Raw genomic sequence first — 20,610 nt, forward strand, 5'->3', positions numbered from 1 at the left:
TGTTACATACTGTTCTCAGTAATATTATATGTAACTTCAATATTTTAATCCTCAAAGTTACAGTATCATCTAATTAACATTGTGTATAGTTTGACTTTCAGAATGTTTCACTCATTTAAAATTTGGGATTGGTAGCCAGAAAAGTGTTTGAAATATATTTTTCATCGTTGTTTCAGTTCACTTGTTCCAACAAGCCTTTCCTGGTCTCTGCGACATTTTAAATAACTGTCACCCCCAAGTATCACAGGTCAATTGTTGATTTTTGTAACCTTGTGAACGACCAAGATGAAGCTGACACATCTTGATGAACGAATCCACGTACTGGATGCCGAAACTGATGTCTGGAAAGTTGTGCAAGACATTGCCGAATCAGGAGTGAGTAACGCTGATGCTTTTGTTTTGAAATAGGCAGTGTAGCTGACTGTAAGTAACCCAGTATCACATATCACACTGTAGGTATTAACACTCCTGCTTCATGTTCAGGAGATTCTAGGTTTAAATCTAGCTCCGCAGATATGCTGCATAAGTGAGGTTGTTGATAATTTTGCTCAGTCCCTATATGCAAATGTCAGATAGTACATTAATATAAGCCCCTCAAAGGTGTCTCTACCTTGTCGTGGTGGTGGGGTTTGCGTGACTCTGTGACCTGGAGAGCTATGCTGGCGGTAGTGTAACTACCAGTAGGGTCACCCGTGCTGGAAAGCTCAAAGGGTACAGTCAAGACTAAGAGAGATGCCCTGGTCCTCCATGTTGGGGGTTGGGCATGAGACTAACAACCTCATCCTATAAAAAGAATTTTGTTCAGAAACCTAATAACCAGCCTCGGGTCATCATGCGTGGATCCATTCCTATGGCAGCACACATTGGTTGTGGAGACTGGTTGTAGAGGAGGCCAAGGCTCACCCAGGGCTGTAGCACCAAGTGGTAGGTAGTCAGGTAGGTAGGTAGGTAGGTATATTTATATAAGCGTTTGATTGTCTGTGCAGTTGTGAACCAATAAGAAAGAACTTCATGGTGTATATGTGTTCCTCAAGAAATTGGTTTTTAATCAAAAAAAATGTTATGTTATGGCACCTGGAGTTTGAAGAATATGTCTTCTGGTGTGAAATTCCATGTAGTATGGTAGAAGTTTACTGACACTGCTCCAAAAAAGAGTAAACGACATATCTCACATGGTGTTACTCTTCATAGTCATCACTGAGGTCCTCATATATGAACAAAGGTTAAATTTCTCTCATCACTGAAACCACCATGGGTTAGTTCGGTCCAGATTACACTTTTGCCACCTATATTTTAATACCCATTTGAATAATATCCTCCAGTCTATATAACAACTGTTAATCTTGCCATCAGTTTTGGCCTTGCAGGTTCTCATTAGTCACATTTAGGCTGTCTGGTCTGAAAATTGTAAGGCATCACCTTAAGAAGTGGTGGTGAGGTGATTTGGGTGAGAAATATAATTTTTGTGCTTTTTGCTAATTGTGGTTGTCAGTTACAATAATGTAATGTTCTTTTTACTAAAACCTCATACAACAGCATTAAAGGCTGGTTTAATTAATTGTCAGGTGACAACTGGCATCATGCTTCCATTTCAGTTATACATCTTTTGGTAATGAAAATTGAGCATTTGATAATACCAGGGGTTCAAGGGAAATACTTCAGTGGAAAAAGAAGTTTCTGCATTGGCATGGTTTTGCCTTCATTTGTTTTTGTCTGCATTAAGATAGCGTTTTATCTTTTCACCCATTTCCCTGCAATGTGTCTTCTTTGTTTTATAGACATGGATACCTTTTTCTAGAAGCATGGAATTTATATCAGTTATTTTACTGATGTTTGTGAAGATAGTGGCATTTCTTACATGTCTGACACAAGAAGCCGTGACAGTATTAAGTATTTTTCTATTGAAACCACTGAAAAATTGTCCTTTCAGAAAAATTATAAAAAGTCTGTTTATGTCACTATAAGATAAAGTAAATAAATACACAATACCAAAAATACTTGTGCACCAAATTTCAAGACTATAGTATTGTAGTTGTTTAGAAAAGTGTACCTTAATGTGATGAAATTAACACAGTGGAGGTAGGGTTTACCACCTCCTCTTACACCAAAAATTATGCTAGTAGAAAGTACTTGATACTTGACAGTGCTAGTGTTTGTTTAAAATGTAATTGTGAGGTTGTATTTTACTCTGGGCAGGTTCAGGAAGAAGCTTTCTATGTTTGTGACATTGGAGATATTGTGCGCAAACACAAGGAGTGGAAACTGAAGATGCCACGTGTTGAGCCACACTATGGTAAGACTGACTTTGAGTCATAAAATGTATGTCATATTTTGTGTGTTGTTAAGCGCATAATGAAGAGCTTTTGTCTCTTTATCTCCTCATTTTTTATCTGAAGTTATTCCATGAATTTCATTGAAGTTTGGTACTAGCGGATGTACACTACAAGCTGGTAGGAAAATATTAATTTAAGTCCTTATCAGTAACATACACTGAAGCTGAAATCAAACTTCACCGGGGTTCCCCCCCCCCCAGAATCATGACACAACAAAGTTGGTACAAAGCAGAAAATATAAAACCTATGAAAATCTGCAGCTTTTGTATTAGAAACATGTTTCTAATACAGGGTGTTCATAAGTATATTTAAAGATGATTATGTGTAAAATAATCCTCATGGAACTGTGTCATTAAATAAGTACTGAAAGCATTCACATGGTGTGCTTTAGAGTTTTGAAGGATTTTGAGATATGAAACATTTGTATGTTTCTGTCACTACGTGCATCTTTTTTTCCCCCCTCCCATTTCTTACTGGGGTATATATAAGTGTCAAACTAAAAGGAGAATATGTTCATTGTGGAGTAGTTGTCTAATTAATGGTGGCACTTTATGCATTCTTTTTTATCATTTGTTTAATCAAACTTGACCCTAATAGGGTTATGATACCAACAGCTTGCAGTTTTAAAAACACGAGTTTAGGGGACTGTCGTAGGTACTGATGCAATATTAGTCCCCGAAAGCTGAAGCAGACAGTCTCCAAAACATATTTTGGCTTGCATTGATGTGATTTCTTGCCCAGGAAAACTGAATTGAATTTGGTTACTTTGAAAACTTGATATTTTCTGCTTTTACTGATAGTTAATTTGTAAAACTACTAGTAAATTACATTAAAAATGTTGTGAACTACTGTGCAGTGTCTTCATGTTGAGGGACTGCTTTGTAGCGGCTGATATCACCATTGTTTTGATGTTTCAGCTGTGAAATGTAATGACTCCCTGAATGTCCTGGTAGTCCTGGCTGCGTTAGGAACTGGGTTTGACTGTGCCTCTAAGGTAAGGCATATTACTTCTTTTATAATATGAACTTTGTTCTGAAACTTTGACTCTCTTTTGTCAGGTTTAAGGGTCTTCTTCTAGTAACCCAAAGGAGAAAATTTTAATGTGCAAATTAACATTTCTGGTGATGTGTTTGGTTTATATGTTGCTATATGTTTTAAAGGAAGTCTCTCAGTTTAGAGAATACATTACAACTTGTCTTTGCATATTAGGTGTCTAATGCATGTACTGCCTAAAAGTCCTCTTCCCAGTATTTTCTTGGTCTAGCTCATAACTCTTACTCTGTGTGTTTATAAATCTATAGTATGAGTGTGAGGGGTGAGCCATAGAACTGGCCCTAGCACTGCGACCTTCAGTGGTCTGTTGTGCTTTAATTCTGTAGTAAGTTAAAAGTGACTTACCATCATAAATTCACTTAATTACTTACTGCTTGGATCAAGTTGTAATTCAGCTTGGTCCACCGTAATTCATTTGGCTAAATCATCTCTTCTTTGGTCTATCAATGTGATTTCTTTTTCAGTCTTAATAATTCCAGACAAGTCTAGGGATTTTATGTCACACTCTTCATATTTTCAGTCCGTGCCTTCTGCAGTCAGTTATTATGTTAAACCAGCTGAACTTATTATCTTTGCTTACATTTTTTCTTAAAATAAACTATACTGAAATAATGATGTTGCTTGTTTCTTGTATCACACTTTTTGTGCTTACAACTACATTTATACTAGATTAACCTTCCATGTAAATCTTTTATCTGACAAAATACATGCTGAATTATTCCTTCGGTAAGTTATGGTTCTAAAAATGAAAGGTGTGACATTACACTTTTTTCTGTTGTTTATCACTGTGATACCACATAGTAATAAGTCATGGAATTACCCAGTATGTCACCGGCAACATTAAACTGTATATGGTTGGTTAACAAAGAAACATCTTGAAACATCGATTACTTTATGCATTATACATGGTAATTCATAAGTCCCTCCAGAACTTCGAACTCAGCAGCACAACAACCAACACATACACAGCAGGAAGGAACATATCAGTAGGTAGACAATCTCTCCAAGTTTGTTTGGATAATAGGCGCCATGGCATACTTGCAGGTTTCACCACTAGGGGCAGTCATTATGAAACATGACGAGGACAGGGGATAAGAAAGTGTTCTATTTTGAATTTGCCAAAACTGAGCAAATTATGATGGTGCAACAACAGAGCGGCGTAACAGTTTGCATGCATTAAGACACCTGAGGGTGGCCATCTATGACTGAAACATGCTGTGTTAAGTGTTAATTGATGAATAAATAATTGTTGCTCTGTTGACAGATGGTGGATATATAGACGTTTAATTAAAGATTTGCAACAGGATGCTTAAATACAGAATGTATTTTCTTATTATTTTGAAATTCTAACTATATCATATTGTTATGGGGAACAGCACTAGTTGGAGTCTACTGTTGTAATTAATATATCACAGAATCATGGGAAATTGTTCTAAACCCTCACAAATGGCCACTTATTCTACCCAGACACAAAGATGTGTATCATGACTATGTAGAGAGGTTAAACCTTGTGCATGCATGCATGCGCGCACGTCATAATTAAGTCAATGTAGCAACGGAGCAATGTCTTCCACAGAGTTAATCAAATTCTCTACCATTTATACAATTCTGGCCTTTATCATGTTCAGGAGAGCCTTGAATCCTGTCCTAAGTCAGTTGAATTCACTCCTTGCCCTCACACACTATTTCTGTCAGATATTGTAATATTATTCTCCCAGCTATGCCTGGATCTCCCAAATAACCTCTATCCTTCAGTTTATTTTGCACTGAAAATTTGTATGTGCATAGAAAACTCAGTAATCATCTATTGATTCTCTGCCACATTTGTCCCATCAGCCTTCCTATGCTGCCACAGATCTAAAACGTATAATAATAATAATCTTGTTCTAGCTTCATTGAACCTTGACAGTAGTGACAGCATATGCTCAAGATTGCAAATCTTGCGTCCTTTCTGAGTGCTTAGGTCATGCCAAAGAAGCTGACTTGAAGGCCATATCTAACATTTTGTAATCTGCTAGTTTCCTATGGTTTCCTTTTGTTTAGCACCTCCATCAAACTACCAGGTTGGAGGGCTGCTCCTTGTTGGCTGTCTTTGACTCTTTATTCAATATATTTGCAGTTCTCTCCATATGTGATGCCGCTCTCCGTCCGCAGCCTGAGGATGTGCCGTGCTATGATGACAAGGGGCCCATTTGTCAAGTGTGCCATGTCAGAACTTTCTATTGTTTCAACATGATGCTTTTCAACAGGGAGAAATTAACAAGGTCCTGGAGCTAGGAGTGGACCCCAGACGCATCATCTTTGCCAATCCAGCCAAACCAGCTTCTCATATCCGTCATGCAGCTGCACTTGGAGTTGATACCATGACCTTTGACAATGAAAGTGAGCTGCACAAGATTAAGAGCTTGTTCCCTGCTGCAAAGTATGTATAATGTGTCAGTCTGTACGGCATGAAGGAACAGGGTTGAGTGTTCCATTTAATCGACCTTTATGAAATAAGATTTCAATTTAGCACATGAAACCAAAACTGTACATACACAAACACCTGTAATGAAGGTGGTGTAGATAATCCATATGTTCTAAAGCTTATTTCCATACCCTTTCTTAAAGTTTTCCGTAAGAAAGAGGAAATGACAGAAGTGTGGCGGAAGATTTACAGTTGTAATCTTCACCTGATATTACTAGGGTAATTAAATCATGGAGGAGAAGATTAAAACTGGAAGGGTTAGAGGTCATTTGCCAGACCTGCATATAGAAGGGAGGCTAATATTAAAGTGGACCATTGGGAAATAGATTTTATGATATAGATTGGACTAAGCTGGCTTTGTGTAGGGAACAGTTTGGGTTTTTGTGATTATGTTTATGAACCTTTGGGTTCCATGAAACCGGAATATTCTTGACTAGCTGAGTTTCATCTCATTAATGAATCCTCTGGACTGTGGTGTCAGTTAAATAATGTCAAATCAACTGTGCAGGTGTAAGTAACTCAGATAACTAGTTACTGGCTGGTTTGTTGCCATAGGAACTCAGGTTTACCCCATGCTAGTCTGTGAGATCTGCAGTGGACAGATAGGCCTGGGACAGGTTTTTTCATCTACTACAGATCCCCTGGCAGACATCATTCCATACAACCACAAAACAGTAACAAAAGTTGCAGGAAAATGTAGAATTTTAAGTGATAGAATTAAGTAATTATTGCAACAGTATGCTGAAGTATGTTTCATATGTTGTAGTGTGTAGTGATACAGATATATATTATGGGTATTTCCTTTGTGTTTGCTGCAGAATAATTGCTGGAGGATGCTGAAGTAGGTTTTGAACATGTTGTGTGCCATGCGCTTTACAAATATTATTTTTGTCCCTTTGATCTCTGTAAAACTGAAACAGAAACAAAAATTTTAAGATTAAAAGTGAAAAATGTAGTAAATATAAGGAAGTAGGAATAATTTTGAGAAAGAGTGAAAGGATGCTATAGGATGTGGTGATAAACAACAAATGGTTGAATAATTCACCATGCCCCATAAACTAATGCATTTTAATTCAAAGCATTGTGGCACACTTGGCCTCAAATCACAGCACACTGGCACATGAGGTTATTTTATATGCTACAGAAGTTACGTGTTCCTGGTTTTTTCTATTTTGAAGCTTTGATTTTATCAAGTTTATCACACACAGGCACCAAAGAAATTCTGTATCTGTTTGTCAAGTTGAACTTCTCATGTTCAGGAGTATTGCATTAAAGAAATTAATTTCTGCACCTAAAGAGGGAATCATAAATTGTTTGTAAATGTCAAGTTCTTGCTTTTTGCTTTACTGATGTTTTACTGTAACTGGAATTTGAGATGACCCTGTTAGCAAGAAAAGTATCACTACCTCATCACACATTGGTGCTCCACAGGTTGGTGATTCGCATCCGCTGTGATGCTGCTGTAGTGCAGTGTCAGCTGGGAATGAAGTTTGGTTGTAATGCAGTGACTGAGGCACCTCATTTGCTTAAAGTCGCCCAGTCTCTTGGACTGGATGTTGTGGGTGTCAGTTTTCATGTTGGATCTGGTTGTGGTGATGCACCAGCTTTCTATCGGGCCATAGCATCAGCCAAAATGGTGTTCGATATTGGGACAAGCCTTGGGTATAACTTCCACCTCTTAGACATTGGTGGGGGTTACCCTGGCAATAAAGGTTCATCTATTGATAAGGTGAGCAAGTCTTGTTGATGCTGTTGAGTGTCGTTTATTATGTTAAGTTTATTGTCATAACAGGATACATACCATAGTTTACATTCTGACTTCAAATATATTTTCAGTTTATAAATATTGTGCCCACTTTTTAGATATAACCTAAAACCAAACATATAGAAATAATATGCATACAAAATGAACAACAACTTGTAGTGAATTATATCTGATGTTACTTTCATCAGTCAGAGAAGAATATCTAAGATTTGCCACTTTTGTAAATGCTTTAATCTGCTTAGTAATGAACAGGAGCACAATGGTAAGTGATACCTTGCATCCAGAAGTTTGTGCTGAGTTGTACAGAGTAGTAATGCTGAGAAGTCTTTATTTTTTTTTTCAGGTACTAATTGTTATAAAATAATGTACATCCAAATGAAAGTCAGAGTGCTTTAGAAGTGACATGTGAACTACTATAATAACACTGAAGAACCTTCCTAAAATTTGAACTGCTGCAGACAGACTGTAAAGTGGATAATCAAGGAAATGATCTTTATATGTTGACAGATTACCGCATCACTTTTGTTTCTGGATAAAAAGTATTTGGGAGGAGAATGGTCTTTAATAACAAAAGTGTGTATGCCCAAGAACCTTTAAAGGCAAAGACACCTACTAAATTATTACTAGGGTACAAAGCTTGTCCACAGCAATTATTGGTACATTTTTCAACCAAAAAGAGGACTGGGAGACAAAGGAATGTGTGTTGTTGGCTGTTCAGCGCTTGAGGAAAAGTCACTTTTGGTGATGAAAGCCATCTTTTATTTTTGCCCAGAAGATATAACAATATTAAGAATTCATTGCCTGTTGTCCTCAAGTCATTGTTTGGCATGTGATCAGAATGATGGGTTTGAATATCAAGTCATGGTGTTGGAAACCTTAAATTGAAGGAAGGAACAGTGTTTGTTAAAATATCGTAGAAATACAAATATAAATCACTCGTCCAATGTGACCTGTAAGTTTTTTACTACATGAAAACTTAACACCCTTACATGTTTCGGTCTCTGTGGACCATCTTCAGAGGGAAAACATCACGACAAATAGGAAACCACCATCACATAAGTTGTTTAGACGTAAAGTACGTACACTTATATGCTACAATGCATAGTACACAAAATAGAACATTTCACAAACACAGCAGTTTCCTGGGAATGTAAAGTTTTTAAAAAATTATATAAAATTTCTTGATGCTAATTAAAATTTTTTTTGTATTGTCAATAATTAAAATTCATAAACCATGCAGGCTCGTGTTTGTCCTCCCATCTTCCCTCTTATATGGGGCAGATATTGTGCCACCTGGCTATCTTGATGTGGAGGTTCTTTATATCGTCCAGGGTTTGCTCGTGGCTGCTGTGAAAACAGCACAGCAGCACAGAAATTTTATATAATTTTTTAAAAACTTTACATTCCCAGGAAACTGCTGTGTTTGTGAAATGTCCTATTTTGCGTACTATGCATTGTAGCATATAAGTGTACGTACTTTACGTCTAAACAACTTATGTGATGGTGGTTTCCTATTTGTAGTGATGTTTGCCCTCTGAAGATGGTCCACAGAGACCGAAACATGTAAGGGTGTTAAGTTTTCATGTAGTAAAAAACTTACAGGTCACATTGGACGGAGTGATTTATATTTGTAATTGTTAGTGTGATGGACCAGAATGAAACAAATCAAACTTATCATAGAAATACTGGGAGAGAAATTGATAACAGTAGCAGGAGACATTTATGAGAATGAAGCATGGAACTTTTTGCAAAAAGATATCCTATGTCTCCATCTGAATATTGTTGAGTATGGATGCCCCTGCCTCAACCTGTTAACTGCTGCTAAAATTTGTTCAGTCAGTGCCAGAGGGACATAATTTGATCAGTAAAAGACATGCTTGGCCTACTATAAGTATTTGCAGTACCATCACTAGCTTGTGTAACAAATGTTGTATTGGCTGCGAGATAGCTCAAGCGGTTAGTCGCTGGCTTCCCATCACGACAGCCTGAGTTTGATCCCAGGTCTGGTCAAGTGGGATTTATGGTGGACAAAGTGGGGCTGGGGTGGGTTTTCTCCAAGTACTTCAGTTTCCCCTGCCAATCATCATTCCACCAAATTCTCCATCATCATAATCACCCGGGACAGGCTACAGTCGCCGCCGTGCCAAGTGGACCCAGTTGGACTCCACCCCCCACTAAGCAAAACAAATGTCTGCTGTTACATACATTGCACGTGCACATAGAATGACGTATGTTATGTAGTTGTTCTTAACAGTTATGACATTTTGTTCATAATGTGTGAACAACCATTAGAAATACTTAAAGGCTCCCACACACAGACGCGATACAATTCGGGACGAAAACGGCTGTTTACCAACTGGGCCGCGCACACAGACGCAACACTCGGGAACTCAGGAATCTTTGACACCTGATAACCAGCTGGCCATGACTCACACTCAATCAGTATCTATACATACGTGAAACGACATGGGTAGCCAGATGGAACAAATAATTGAGTTCGTCAAAGAAAATGCTTTATTGTACGATACTCGTCATCCAGTGTTCAAGGATTCACGTGCTAAGGATAGAAAGTGGAAGGAATTGGCTGTTAAATGAACAGAGACAGCAAGTAGAAATATTTGTATATATTTATATAGGGTTAAGTATACAGTAACTATGGACATTCTTAATGTAGGCTATGCACCAGTTCCGTTCAGTAACACTAATTCCAGGGGCAGTCATCTAGTTAAAGTACGCAACAAACCGCTCTCTAATGGTGTAGCTAACGTTTGCCGGCCCCGGGAGACGTAAAGGTTGGATAGGGAACATTTTTCCTTCCAATGGCTCCACTCGTAGCAGTTCTTCCCTGTACTTTTCATCACAGTTTTTGAGACATAGAAAATTATGAAGCAAACATGTTGCTGATACAGTGTGTTTTATATTTCCTTCTTTCAGTTCTGTGGGTCTCAAAAAATCCTCCACTTCATGGCAAGAATAGGCCTCTGCCAATTGCTATATTGTTTAGTGATATCTTGCCTGATGGCTCTCAAGGTTTCATCAAACCTGTCAATATTCATCCTGAAGTATATGTAGAACCATTTTTCGTCCTTCAGGAGTTGAGGTATCAGCGTATAAAACTCCCCCAGTTCCTCTCTTGACAAGTTTATATCATGAACCCAAGTGATTCGTCTCTTTCGCCTAAAATAAAACACACATAGCAACAACCACTTATACATACTTAATTAGAGACTTGTTATGAAATTGTAAATATTTGTACATATACTTGTATGTGACATACTGAATATGTGGAGTGTTTGGAAGTGTTTGGTCCTGCCAGTTCTTGTAGTTGAGTGGTTAGGACCTTTGATTCATACTTGGGAGATCTCAGTCCAAACACTGACTGTTCTGTGGTTTTCGGGTTTCCTTGGTCACCAGGCAAATTCCGACTTAGTATTCCAGCATTGCTTTCTTCCATGTTGATTACAGTTCACCAGTCACAGTCACACTGTTTATTCAGTACATATAACCCATACTTTATAAAGAATTAAAAAAGCTGTTAAATATTACTAGAATAAAACATCAGTCCTTAGTCTTTTCTTTAACTTGCAGATTGCTGAGGTCGTGAACACTGCATTGGATGAGTATTTCCCTGATCCAGAACTGGTACGGGTTATTGCTGAACCAGGTCGCTACTATGTGGCCTCAGCCTTTGTACTTGCAACCAACATTCACTCCAAGAGGGAAATACCCAATGGCGAGGAAGTGGCTCATATCATGTATTATATCAATGATGGCGTATATGGAAGCTTTAACTCACTTCTGTATGATCATGCTCAGGTCACCCCCATCCCACTTAATGTGAGTTCTTCACAAGTTACATACTATATAAAGGCACGTCCACATTATTCGTGCTCGTGCACATGTGACTCGCTGTGCTCGTGAGTAATGTGGACAATATGACAAGTCACGAGACAAGCAAATTTTAAATTTTTAATTTAAAAACTATAGCCAATAAATTATAATACAACTACGGCCTATACACACTACAGGTAAATATATTGATCCTCATGCGCTGAAACCTGGCGAGTAACTGAAGTAGTGTGGACAAAGATTTACAAGCACAAGTAAAAGCCAGACGAGTCTCCTGACGAGCACAAGTAATGTGGACATGCATTAACATAATTGCTCACATTTGCTCAGTGGAAAGATTGTATTGTTTTGTTTGCTAATATGGTAGAAAATAAAATTGATGAAGGCAAAATTCCTTCATGATATTATTTTCAGTGGGTAATTATAGGTCAGCATATTTCTCACTTCTGATTAATTGTGCTGATAGATCGGAAGGTTTGACAGTGGTAGTAACAGAGCCTGGCATTGGATAGCATCATTATTAAACTTTAAATATTCTTCCATCAAAAGGACACCTCATCTTTCTGAGTGCAAACAAATAATATGTTTTGTTACATTACCAGGTGTTATGAAACCTGAATGTTCAACAGAACCTGTACGATCTAATTCATATCATTCAGTACAATCCTGTAATTTACATTTTAATATTATTCTCCCAGGACATGCAGTAGCGTAGTTGGTTGAGGCACTGTGCTACAAGCCGGCAGGTCACAGGTTCCAGTCCCAATGAGGTTATTGGATTTTTCAGTTGATCTAATTCTTCCAGCTGCACTATGGCCCTGGAGTCGACTCAGCCTCTAACAGAAATGAGAACCAGGAATCTTCCTAGGGGTTAAAGGGAAGCTGGTGAATAAGGTTGACAACCTAACCACCATCTGTGTATAAAATGTGGGAGCCTCAACGTCTCACAACCCTATGGGCCTCCACGGCCTGTAACAGGGATAGCTTTACCTTTTTTACCATTTTATATTATCCTATCATATTTATTTTGGCATTCCACACAGTGTTTTTTGTAGGTTGTCATCACCAGAATTCTTGTTTCCACCATGTGTGCCTCATGCTTAGTTTATAATTGCTTAGCATGCTGCCACTAAACTGGTAACTGGGAGGTACTGAGCTTGAATCTTGACTGAGTTAACCATCTGTCTTGGTGTTTCATGATGTTCCTCAATTTCTGCAGGCAAATTAAAGCATAGCATGTTAAAGTAAGTCATGACTTGGTTGCTCCTTACATATACTCCTTTTATGATCATGATCATCATCCAATGCTACATAACCTCTGGTGCTGCAAGAGCATAACTAAGTTACTGAAGAAGCAGCCAGTCTGTATAACATTGACACTACCAGGCGGATACATAGTGAGGTCCTTTAGTGTAGAAATGCCATTTCTGAGTTATGTTATCTCCTTAAATACAAATGTCTTGTTCTGTAAGTTATTATAAATGAGAGAGATTGCAGATTGCCATGACAAGCTAGTGAATTATACAGTATTGTGTTTAATATTCTGATGGTCCAAGTTTAAATATTGTGCCAGAGATTGGCTATCCTAAGTGCTGTTTCTCGTCCTTTTTTCTTGATCCCACCAGGTGGAATCTGGTATAGTGTCTTGAAACAGGCCATGACTACATTCGTCTGTATCCTTTCCAATCATTCTTTTACTAAAACATTGTGAGGATTATGTGTTTTAACATATATGCAGGCCCATNAAACACACATAGCAACAACCACTTATACATACTTAATTAGAGACTTGTTATGAAATTGTAAATATTTGTACATATACTTGTATGTGACATACTGAATATGTGGAGTGTTTGGAAGTGTTTGGTCCTGCCAGTTCTTGTAGTTGAGTGGTTAGGACCTTTGATTCATACTTGGGAGATCTCAGTCCAAACACTGACTGTTCTGTGGTTTTCGGGTTTCCTTGGTCACCAGGCAAATTCCGACTTAGTATTCCAGCATTGCTTTCTTCCATGTTGATTACAGTTCACCAGTCACAGTCACACTGTTTATTCAGTACATATAACCCATACTTTATAAAGAATTAAAAAAGCTGTTAAATATTACTAGAATAAAACATCAGTCCTTAGTCTTTTCTTTAACTTGCAGATTGCTGAGGTCGTGAACACTGCATTGGATGAGTATTTCCCTGATCCAGAACTGGTACGGGTTATTGCTGAACCAGGTCGCTACTATGTGGCCTCAGCCTTTGTACTTGCAACCAACATTCACTCCAAGAGGGAAATACCCAATGGCGAGGAAGTGGCTCATATCATGTATTATATCAATGATGGCGTATATGGAAGCTTTAACTCACTTCTGTATGATCATGCTCAGGTCACCCCCATCCCACTTAATGTGAGTTCTTCACAAGTTACATACTATATAAAGGCACGTCCACATTATTCGTGCTCGTGCACATGTGACTCGCTGTGCTCGTGAGTAATGTGGACAATATGACAAGTCACGAGACAAGCAAATTTTAAATTTTTAATTTAAAAACTATAGCCAATAAATTATAATACAACTACGGCCTATACACACTACAGGTAAATATATTGATCCTCATGCGCTGAAACCTGGCGAGTAACTGAAGTAGTGTGGACAAAGATTTACAAGCACAAGTAAAAGCCAGACGAGTCTCCTGACGAGCACAAGTAATGTGGACATGCATTAACATAATTGCTCACATTTGCTCAGTGGAAAGATTGTATTGTTTTGTTTGCTAATATGGTAGAAAATAAAATTGATGAAGGCAAAATTCCTTCATGATATTATTTTCAGTGGGTAATTATAGGTCAGCATATTTCTCACTTCTGATTAATTGTGCTGATAGATCGGAAGGTTTGACAGTGGTAGTAACAGAGCCTGGCATTGGATAGCATCATTATTAAACTTTAAATATTCTTCCATCAAAAGGACACCTCATCTTTCTGAGTGCAAACAAATAATATGTTTTGTTACATTACCAGGTGTTATGAAACCTGAATGTTCAACAGAACCTGTACGATCTAATTCATATCATTCAGTACAATCCTGTAATTTACATTTTAATATTATTCTCCCAGGACATGCAGTAGCGTAGTTGGTTGAGGCACTGTGCTACAAGCCGGCAGGTCACAGGTTCCAGTCCCAATGAGGTTATTGGATTTTTCAGTTGATCTAATTCTTCCAGCTGCACTATGGCCCTGGAGTCGACTCAGCCTCTAACAGAAATGAGAACCAGGAATCTTCCTAGGGGTTAAAGGGAAGCTGGTGAATAAGGTTGACAACCTAACCACCATCTGTGTATAAAATGTGGGAGCCTCAACGTCTCACAACCCTATGGGCCTCCACGGCCTGTAACAGGGATAGCTTTACCTTTTTTACCATTTTATATTATCCTATCATATTTATTTTGGCATTCCACACAGTGTTTTTTGTAGGTTGTCATCACCAGAATTCTTGTTTCCACCATGTGTGCCTCATGCTTAGTTTATAATTGCTTAGCATGCTGCCACTAAACTGGTAACTGGGAGGTACTGAGCTTGAATCTTGACTGAGTTAACCATCTGTCTTGGTGTTTCATGATGTTCCTCAATTTCTGCAGGCAAATTAAAGCATAGCATGTTAAAGTAAGTCATGACTTGGTTGCTCCTTACATATACTCCTTTTATGATCATGATCATCATCCAATGCTACATAACCTCTGGTGCTGCAAGAGCATAACTAAGTTACTGAAGAAGCAGCCAGTCTGTATAACATTGACACTACCAGGCGGATACATAGTGAGGTCCTTTAGTGTAGAAATGCCATTTCTGAGTTATGTTATCTCCTTAAATACAAATGTCTTGTTCTGTAAGTTATTATAAATGAGAGAGATTGCAGATTGCCATGACAAGCTAGTGAATTATACAGTATTGTGTTTAATATTCTGATGGTCCAAGTTTAAATATTGTGCCAGAGATTGGCTATCCTAAGTGCTGTTTCTCGTCCTTTTTTCTTGATCCCACCAGGTGGAATCTGGTATAGTGTCTTGAAACAGGCCATGACTACATTCGTCTGTATCCTTTCCAATCATTCTTTTACTAAAACATTGTGAGGATTATGTGTTTTAACATATATGCAGGCCCATCTCGGTAAACTGGTTCCATCATCAGTCTGGGGCCCAACTTGTGACGGGTTGGACCAGGTTGTAGAAAAAGCCCTGCTGCCTGTGATGCCTGTTGGAGAATGGATCATATTTGAGGATATGGGCGCGTATACCTTGCCTGTAGCCAGCCCTTTCAATGGGTTCCCTGTTCCAAAAGTGCATGTTGTTGCCGATCAATCCATATGGTATGTATATCATATATCCGCATACATGTACATATAACCCAACATACATACATATAACATAGATTATCACTGTTCACACCCAGTCATGCCCTAAATATTACTATGGATGATGTAATTTCAAAATGCAAGCTAATGAAATGTGTACACTCAGTTGTTGCCTAGGAATGAACGTCTATTGTGACTTCACTATCCTGGCTTTTGGTCAACATGTTAACAATACAAAGAAGTGGGAGTACACAGTTGAGGATTGTAGTCTTCACGTTAGTATGTCGTACATTAGTGCTTAAAATTGAATGTTACAGTCAAATGGATAGCGCACTGTTTCATATTCATGGGGCTTTGAATTTGAATCTCCACCTGGAGACTGGATGTCTTGGACATTTGTTGTACTTCTTGCACCCATCAGACAATTGCTAGGCTAGTGCCTTAAAAATAGGTCACAACTACTTCATTCTGTATCCTTTCTAATTTGTCATTTGTACTGCGTACCATGAAATTTGTCTCATACAGTAGTGTTTTCTTGATATTAAGGTTCACAAAACTATAAAGGTGCTTCATTATGCCTTGTTTCCAGGTTTATGCTAAAGGATCTGTTACCACTCACAGAAGATGATTTTGTGATGGGTAACACTCCTGCCAACCTGCGCATTGGGCTTGATGTAGGAGGTAGTGGAAGTATACAGGATTGGGCCATACCTTTGTCCCCCAGACCAGTGCTCTGCCATCAGGACTTGGATCTCGATTCTGGTTCAACACTAGAGAAGGCAATCATGGATCATTCCCCTTTGCCAACATCAGTCTTCCGGTTTGATTACGTAGAGGTTGAACCCATCAACTATGAATGCTATTAATATACGTAACATCAAGGGGAGAATCAGTTCATATTGTGCAGAAGTAAACTGATTATATTAGAGAATTAGGAATGTTGTTTGTGTAACTGACCCTTGGAGCAATAGTGACAGCAACCTGTCAGGATGATGATTTGTCAGGTGATTGAAATATTCATGACACATTTCAAAAGTGGTCCAAGTACAGAATTATGGTGGAGTATCTTGAAATTCTATGACTGCCATATAGCTTATTAAAATCTTTTGACAGTACAGTGCCCCCAGGATTGAAATTATGAGCTTTAAAAATACAGAAGAGCTTGGATTTACATTTTCAGATATCATTTCTTTCATGATATTATGTCTTTTTTTGTTTGCTTCCACCCAGCTGCCCGTAAGAACAATTTTAAATTTTAACTGATTTTATATTTATTCAAATTTATGTTTTTCCCATATTTGCACTTATTTTTTCCAAGTCTTCACAACAAAAATTTGCCTAATTCTACTTTTACATCATTATTTCAGGAAAATGAAAAAAAACAACATTATCTTTCCACTCATCTTCAAGGTTTGTTCTGGTAAAATGGTCATATCTTTGCATATGAAAGTTGTTGAACCTCACATGAGACAGACATACAGACCAGGAGTTCAAGAAAAAAGAAACTAGTGAGCCAGCCTGGTTAAAGAAATAACACGTCATGTATGTTAGTGCATTTGCATTTATACTCTTCTTTGTATTCAAACATGTACAAGTATATGTTGAAAGGCTCTCCAAAGTTACAGTATAAAGTAACATATTACTTTTTATGTTGTATCAATCAGTTCAGTAAGTTTCCACTTTACATGATTTGGGGTACAGTGGATTTTAACACTAAACTGAGGAAAATCTTAATTGGAATTTAACACTGAAATTGTTGATTTGAGATCGTGGAAACTGAACTTTAAATGTAGGAACACTGGATGCAGGTGTTCACCGTACACTGCCAGAATCTCGTGAGTTGATTTGATGGGTAAACTGTACTCATCATAAACTTTTATAAAGTGAATTATGTGATAATTTGCCTTTATATTTCACACTATTATAAAAACAAAATTTAATTAACTTTTTTCTTCATTCTGTAACCGTTCTTAAACTTGCATTTGGACTTTATTGCCTGTTGCAGAGTGTTTAAAGAAAGTTCAGATCATAGTAAGAGCTTTAAAATGGCACAGTACTTGCATGTGAAACAAAAAGAGTATGAAAATTATATGGGTTTAAAAAAATATTTTACTGTTACTAAGAAATTTCCTTGGTGAAGTATAGAAAATATAGCTGATGGGTTAATGTATCTAACAGCAGTCACAGGTGGGATGATCAGATTGTGTTGAATGCTTCAAGTCTTTACTATAAAACATGGCAGTTGATACAGTTTTGTCAAATAACTTTCATACCACCATAAATAGGAGTCGATGTAATCTGGACGATTAGAAGCATTAGACTAATAGCACTTCCTACCAAAGCAAGACAACATGGAGGTTCAACATTACTAACCTCAGACCCTCCCATTGGACATGATGCTGAGTCTGTTCCATTCTCATTACATCATAATCTGTATCATGAAGATGCATGTTAATATCCTCCTTTTCTGTCTCAAATAAATGCTTTAAGCAGGTTGCCACACTGAAATTGGGTATGTGTTTCTGGTCTCCCATATTCAAACCACATCACTACTTTCACTCAGCTCCAAGAGTTAGGTTAAGGAAAATAATGTTGGCCATCATTTGATTGGCTGTTTCACCAGATTATAATGAACATCAGTTTACTTCCATAAAAATGAACATGTATTGGTTGCAAGATGATAACAGTGTTCCTGACTCTCAGTACTGTCTCAGCAATTGTATCCTTTTCAAAAATAATTTCTGATACATACAGGACTGGAATACCAATGTGGCAGTTTAATGTACCGTTGTTGCTTGGTGTAGTCACTTGGCTTCATGTACAGCTAACATGAGGGCTGGTGAACGTCCTAGTATCTCTTGTCTTTTGTGTATCATTCTCATCAAATTTACTGCTTGTAATGGGATATTTGTCCATAATATGTTAGGCCTGATCGTTCTTCCCAGAGATATATATGTATGTCAGTATACACACATATATTTTTACAAAGATGAAACTTCTTTTACACAGTAGAAAGAATATTTTGTGCCCTGATGTAACAAAAATGTTTCAAGTTTCATAATCCTTACTATATTTGAAAGCCTTCTGGTCAGGCATCGTGTATCTTCCCATCAAATGAATAAACCTGCATGACTTGGAAAACCGTAATAAAACAGTAATTTGGTAATTGAATCTGAATTGAGCCAAAACGTCAATATATTTTAGTACTTTGCATCCAGAAATTGGAAAAGCTTGCATAATTTTCATATCAACCAATATTTCAAACTTTTAATATGGTTTCAGTTTGATCTGGATCCTTTGAAGCAAAGAATCACTGAAATTGCTGAGCTACTATACTGTATGCAGTTGGCAGCATATCTCTGTGTAGTAATGGGTCATCTGCATTTTGATTGTGAACATACTGAAATCACTGTAATGTTAAGTTAATTTTTCCTGTCTGCAAATTAATTTCCATCTGATTTTCATATGTCACATTGTGTCTCATTTCTGAGATCTTTCAACCACATTTTGTAAATGTAACTGAAAAACTGGTTGTAATCTATATGCAAGTTTAAAGTGGGCTTTAGTACCCACCTTCACAATCTTGTACTGAACTTTTTTAATATTGTTTAATGTAGCAGTTATTTTTCTTGTAATTTCAACAGATTTCATTAATTTCTCACTCTGTAAGTGGAGTCTGGATAAAAATGCATTTGTCCTGTGATATTTGGGGGCCCTTGGAATAACAGTTAATGAAATGTCTTGGGTTTGGAATAGGTGAAGAGGCAGCTTTTTGTGCAAACAATGTAATAAATTTCCATTTGTGCAATATATATGTAACACAGAGTTGTCTTATTTTCTTTCCTATTTCATTCTTGTGGTGTATATTAACCCTTCCGCACCGACATCCGTGTGCTGCACCGACCCTTTAAATAATCGTATGCCACCGACATCGGTGCAGTTCACCGACCTGCGCAGTGTTAGCTCTGAAGGACGTTGCTGACAAAACTAGGAAAGATATTCCAATTTTCTTTTCAGGAGTACATAGATTAAGGTTTCAGCTTTCAATTGGTATATGAGTTATTTATTTTGGACGAATTTTTAGCACGTTATTTTTATTTTATTTCGCTAGTGTAATAGTTCGTACTTTCGTCTCATTGCGCCTAGTTTGCATTGAAGTTTTTCAAATTCTAAGTAAGGAAAATGTATAAAACTATATATCTTTCGACTCTATGGTCTTTGCTTGTCTATATGAGTCACTCCCTGAAACCCCAGACGAAGGTTTTCCTTGAGTGTGTTGCTGTACAGTCTGCTGACACAATGAAGTAGTCAAACAAGAGGGTCCTTTTTTCTTGGAACCAAATGCAACCTAAGAAAACAAACTTACGAATGATACAGAAATCTATGATGTCATAACACTTTCATCTCTCAGTCGCGCCATAACCATGGCCTCTACAAGTAGGAAAGTTTTACAGGACGATGAACAAGATGAGCTCCTTGCTCACGACTCGGAAGTTAGTGAGTTCGAATATTCGGATAGTAGTGAAAACAGTGATAATGAAATTGAAGATCAGGCTGTAGTTGATGCTATCCAAGATCATAGTATTGGAGATGACGACGAAATAGTGGCGAGGGTTCCAGTGGCGGATTCAGACGAGTTATTTTTGGCAAAATATGGATAATTATGATGGCGTTCGCGAACCGTTTTCTGAAAATTCGGGGCCGAGAAATCAGTCTGTGAATGTGCTCGACATAGTACAGACATTTCTATTATTTTTACTGGTGATTTTGTAAACAATATCGTTCAGGAAACAAACATTTAT

At 37.6% G+C, this 20,610-nt stretch overlaps 1 protein-coding gene across 2 annotated transcripts in view; it reads left to right on the plus strand.

Moving 5' to 3' along the window:
* The window catches only part of LOC111867359 (ornithine decarboxylase), a 33,620-nt gene extending 13,987 nt beyond the window's left edge, over window positions 1-19,633 (plus strand). For both annotated transcript variants that reach the window (XM_023857141.2, XM_023857142.2), the window contains exons 3-10: window positions 177-375; window positions 2,197-2,293; window positions 3,251-3,327; window positions 5,636-5,808; window positions 7,285-7,582; window positions 11,207-11,455; window positions 15,615-15,823; window positions 16,398-19,633. In XM_023857141.2, the coding sequence (XP_023712909.1) occupies window positions 286-375; window positions 2,197-2,293; window positions 3,251-3,327; window positions 5,636-5,808; window positions 7,285-7,582; window positions 11,207-11,455; window positions 15,615-15,823; window positions 16,398-16,674 (1,470 nt within the window). In that variant the 5' untranslated portion in view covers window positions 177-285 and the 3' untranslated portion in view covers window positions 16,675-19,633. The remainder of the gene's footprint in view (window positions 1-176; window positions 376-2,196; window positions 2,294-3,250; window positions 3,328-5,635; window positions 5,809-7,284; window positions 7,583-11,206; window positions 11,456-15,614; window positions 15,824-16,397) is intronic.
* The last annotated feature ends 977 nt before the right edge of the window (window positions 19,634-20,610 follow it).

Source organism: Cryptotermes secundus, unplaced genomic scaffold (assembly GCF_002891405.2).
Source record: "Cryptotermes secundus unplaced genomic scaffold, Csec_1.0 scaffold227, whole genome shotgun sequence".
Classification (NCBI taxonomy): Eukaryota; Metazoa; Arthropoda; class Insecta; order Blattodea; family Kalotermitidae; genus Cryptotermes; species Cryptotermes secundus.